The sequence below is a fragment of the Macrobrachium nipponense genome, chromosome 41, assembly GCF_015104395.2.
Source record: "Macrobrachium nipponense isolate FS-2020 chromosome 41, ASM1510439v2, whole genome shotgun sequence".
NCBI classification, from domain to species: Eukaryota; Metazoa; Arthropoda; class Malacostraca; order Decapoda; family Palaemonidae; genus Macrobrachium; species Macrobrachium nipponense.
The window spans coordinates 38,340,580-38,345,865 of NC_061102.1; the positions used below are offsets into that span (position 1 = coordinate 38,340,580).

Sequence of the window (5,286 nt, forward strand, 5' to 3'; positions counted from 1 at the left end):
CCTTATGCCGGACTCCACTATAATTCACAAATACGGTGTGCCCTTTGATTATTCGTACATTCTTCGGAGAATCCTGCATTGCATTTTCTTAAAAGCATTATCTCGTTATCCGTGATGTTAAGCCATGTTTCTGTCTTTCCAAATAACGTTGGTATACTACTGCTGCTTTATATATCTTTTTCCTCATTTCTAGGCCATATGTTCTACTTCTTTTAGTAAGTACTCTACCATTTGATTTCTCGTTCTGAGACTTGCTTCCTTTGAGACATTTAGCGTGTAACATTCTCCTAAGTATTCGTATTCTTTTGCACTATTTATTGTGCCATTTTTAACCTCTGTCCTTATGTGGACATCTGTTCTCTTTGCAATTTATCTATTACAAGCACTGCTGACTTACTTGGATTAGTATTAAATGTAAAGCTGCTCCAGGCTGTAGCAGTTGCCAATCGCCATTTTATTCCTTCTCTGCTATTGAGAACATTATGTCGTCGTTAGATATTATGGACTTTATTTCTATACTTCTTTTGAGTGTGACATCCTTTCTGCTTGCTTATCATCTCCCCAGGAAAAAGTAGAATCTTCTCCCCAAGGCCAGCAAGGAATTTACCAGAATTTACTGTGGGGAACAATGTTGTACCTTTATGCACACAGTATATTTATTTGGGAGCGCCAGTGCGAATTACACCATCCATTCCAGCAAGACAGAGAGTACATCCCATTGTTCAAGATCTGCTGGCCCGGTTACAGCGACGCCTGACTCCTCTCAAGTGGCTTACTAATTATTCTGCAGGAGTATCTATCCCAGTTGCCAGAAACATATATATTGCTTTCATCCGCTCAGTGATAGATTATCTTTCCCCTGCACTATGTCAACTCTCCAGATCAACTCTACAGCCGCTTGAAAAATTCCAGAACCAAGCAATGAGATTCATTCTAGGTTGTCCAGCATCCACTAGAATTGTAAACATGCAACACGAACTCCGTCTCCCTCCACTCGTTGAGCGAATATACTCCAATGTCACCTACTTCAGTATCAGATGCCTGTATTACCCTCACCTGTCTCCTCACTATTCAAACATCATCAGAACTTCTCTGGATCTAGATGCACCTCGTCCACAACTACGCCAGGGGGGACGTACACTAGTTAGTACTGTCTGTTCAAGCATTCGGGGGCTTGACATCAACATCGTGGCAGAGAATGTGGATCATGGCCTTGCACCCTGGCAGACTCCTGTGCCAGCAATCTCTTACACTCCAGTCTCTAAGACTGACTTGCCTCAACTTCAACAACAACGTGCATTGGAGACCATCGACAGACTATCCTCATCCCTCAGTGTAGCCCATCACCTCTACACAGACGGCTCCCTACAGCAGGATGGCAGTGCTGGATGTGCTGTTTTCTCCCCCACTTTGGAACCCCCGCCAGGGGGCTGGATAGGCCGTCGCCTCCCAGAGTCATCAAGCTCCACGTATTGTGAACTACATGGACTTCTAGATGCAGTTATTTTAATCACACGGACCAGAAACAATGGCTTGATCATCTGCGACTCGCAACCAGCACTCCAAGCCCTTTCATCACATAAGCCAGCATACCAGCCCCTGGTTACACAAGTACATAGGCAACTAGACATGGCCAACATGAGCTCACTGGTAGTGCACTTCCTATGGATTCCCTCTCACGTGGGTCTTCTGGCTAACAACACCGTTGACCATCTCGCAAAGGCTGCCTGTCAGCTGGATCCTCCAGATGCTGATGCTCCCAGTCCATCTCTCTTGTGCTGCAGAAAAATGGTGCGCCAAGCTGCTCGCTCACCTACTCATCATCGTAGTAATGCCGAGAGAGCCACCAGTGTATCAATACAGCATTATGATCACTTCTTTCCTCACCAACACAAGTATCGCCGCAGAGGACTCATGGTTCGTCAAAATAACGTTGTTTGTGCGCGTCTTCGGCTGGGTTGGCGACCAGTTTGGCAGGTGGCTGAGCAAGATGAAGTTCCTCACTTCTCCTCCTGTAGGTTATGTGACGCACCCAACGCCAACACCCTGGAACACTATTGCCTGGAATGTCCACTTGTTAGTGACATATTACCCCAAAGACTCACAGTAGTTGATATATGTAAAAAATTGACAGATAATAATTTGCTCGATGAGATCCTCATGCGCCATCCTCACTTTGGTGGATACTGAATAATCAGCTGTTATGTAATACTGATTAAAGATAGGTACAACCCACCTACGAAATCAAACTAAATTTAATTTGTATTCCATATGAATTCATTTGTATAACCTTTGATATATAGAAATGAGCAATATTATTTTAATATGTACTAAATATCTGTCTATACTTTATTTTGTATTCCTTTGTGTAACCCTCATTATGTGCTGTAGATGTAAACAATACTGTTTTGATATGTACTTAAATGTCTGTATATACTTTATTTTTTTACTATTTTTTTTTTTTTTTTTTTAGGCATAACTTAATTACAATGTAGATGTAAACAATATTACCGTATTACCATGTACTCAAATGTCTGACGCCAATGGGCGCAATAAATTGATTAAAACAATTAAAACAAAACAATCTCATTCACTCTATTGTCACTATTGTTACTTGCCTTACATTTTTCGTAATTCAATAGTTTCTCCTGTGATACATCTATAACTTCCTTGCCGTTTTCATTTACCTTTCGTATCAACAACGCATCTTTCCATCCTATCACCTTCCCTATCTCCTTGACGTATTCCTTCAGGTTTAGTTTATCCGATCAGGGTATGGAGATACCCTTAAATCTTAATACGTAGTTCGGTGGTCTTCCACCAGGGGTGCTGTCGGAGTTTTGCAGCCATATTGAAAGGTATGCTAACCGCTCATTTTGAACATTGGCTTAGTGCGACTGTAATTTTTTCCCGGTCGTAATAATGATACGATGTGAAGCTTATAGTTGCCAAAATATGAAAAACAAGTCTTCAAGAGAAAATAGGATAACATTCCATAGGTGAATGAGGCATAATAGATTTTATTTATTCTTAATTTTGTGCTAGTCCTACTGCTATGGAGACACACCTTTTTCTCTCTTTGACATGTCACATTATGTTCAGCATATCATCGTGGCACTTAAATGTTCTGGCATTTTAATATTGATATTAGCATATCATTATATAATATGTACATGACACGTGATAATAGCAAAGAATATAGAGAAGTAAGGAGTGGACAGTCACACAAGTCCTATGGGAAAATAATCTGCGGGCCCGCCCGGTGGCGTCATCCGACATTTGTTTGTGCTGGCAAACACTGCTCATGACGACTTATGTTAGCTCTTTTGTGGGTTATATAAATATTCTATACCTACTGGTGCTTGTAACAATAATTGATATTTCTATAATTGAGTTAATAAATGTATGCAAAGATGTACTAATTCCTACGTCCTTTTGTAAAGAAGGAACCCCAATATTATAACATGTTGGCAGCGATGTTTGCACCATAGCAGCAGATTAAGTGGGCTAAAGAACGACGGCAATACTGCAAATCTAGTGAATGCTGCGCAGTCCAAGCATAGTGGTAGGCCCATTGAGTTTTCGTAAGTGTCTCACCCTGTGTCTGCTCAGTCAGTTATTTTCAGGGTGACCAGACGTCCCGTATTTGACAGGATTGTCCCATATTTATGACATTTGTCCCGTGTGCCATATCGACCCTCCCCAGGACGCCTTTTGTCCCGTATTTTCAATATTTAAAAAAAAAAATTACAATATACTAGTGAAATTTTGCAAAATACGGGGCAAAGGCGGCAACAGTGCAGTGGGCCGAGAATGAACAAATCTGTCCTTGGTATTTGATTTTTTAAACATAAGGCAGCATGTCCGACAAAAAGTCCAACAAAAAAGTGAAGAGAAAATGTACATTTAGACCAGAGTGGCAAAATTACAGAGATTTCAAGCAATGGTTCGTCCCCCAAAACAACTACAAAAGAGGTGCATACTGCAAAATATGTGCGAAGAATTTTAGCATTATACACGGTGGACTGAGGGATGTACGACAGCATGGATCAACAGCAGCACAAGTCAAATAAACAAGCAGCCTCAGCTGCAGCAGTGTTAGGAATAAGATAATTATTCCCAGCAAAAAAATTGTACAGAGGCAGAAATGGTATATATATATATATATATATATATATATATATATATATATATATATATATATATTATGTATGTATGTATGTATGTATATAGTTCAACTACCTCTCCAATTTAGGTGTCCCGTATTTCAATTTTCCAAATCTGGTCACCCTGGTTATTTTGGCCTAGGCCAGCTAAAAAGTGTCCAAGGTATCGTGTGTGATGGCCTAGCCAGTCACTAAATCTCTTCATATTAAAATGCAAGTTAAGCCAAAGTTTGTACTGAATGAGATAGGCGATGTTTTTGATGCCCCAGATGGGACTGGTAGCATAGGTTAATAAAGCTTACATCGTATTGGTAATCGGCGGGAATAAAGCTGTTTGTGTGATTTTTGCCCTAAGTTGAGGGTAATCTTCCGTGTGAACCCAACTGTACTCTGTTTTTTTCCATCTGTCCACCCGCCTGTGGTGTTTGCGTATGGTATCACTGCTTCCCGGGCTTTAGATAAGTTCGCTATGTGTAAGTTTTAGGTAAACAAAAGGATATCTGGGTGTACATTTACAACTGAAGTGTTTTAATAATGTACTGTATGCGAATTACACCGTCACTATTTGAAATAGGATATTGTTATTATTGTTGAATGTAAGCTGAATGTAACTATCTAAAAACCGGGACGCAGTGTTACCATACGCAAACACCACAGGCAGGTGGACAGATAGAAAAAAAACAGAGTATAGTAGGCTAGCCCTTTGTGGCGACAGTGAGAGGGCATGGGAAATTTTTGGTAGAACTAGCCTATATCATTATTCTGTGGCGAGCTGCTATGGCAGTTGCCGTTTTCTTGTGCAGTTTTACCTCCTGAAAATGAATTTAGGGTAATATTTATTCGGACGACTGTAGTTTACCTTTGAAATCTATCCTACTATAAAGGGGACCCCCATTGGGACCCCGGGTTTTGAGTGGGGTAAAACACGGGAGAGTTATGCTGTTCAACTCTAAGTGGGACCCCCAGTGGGAACTGGGGTTTAATTTGGGCGGGGTAAAACACTTGGGGGAAAGTTTTGCCGTTTTATTGTATTATTTCCCCTTATTTATGACATTTGAAACAGGAAATACAATTGAAAATAAGAGATAACAAAAAAACTGACATTGGAGCCGTTTCACAA

At 40.6% G+C, this 5,286-nt stretch overlaps 1 protein-coding gene across 1 annotated transcript; it reads left to right on the forward strand.

Annotated features, from left to right (window-relative positions):
• The first annotated feature begins 775 nt into the window (after positions 1-775).
• On the forward strand, positions 776-2,461 carry LOC135212702 (uncharacterized). The gene has a single exon (XM_064246393.1). The coding sequence runs from the start codon at positions 922-924 to the stop codon at positions 2,188-2,190; it is 1,269 nt and encodes a 422-aa protein (XP_064102463.1). The 5' UTR covers positions 776-921; the 3' UTR covers positions 2,191-2,461.
• The last annotated feature ends 2,825 nt before the right edge of the window (positions 2,462-5,286 follow it).

What these genes read in the sequence shown, in the direction of transcription:
- LOC135212702 (XM_064246393.1), top strand. Translation starts at nt 922, where the DNA reads ATGAGATTCATTCTAGGTTGTCCAGCATCCACTAGAATTGTAAACATG.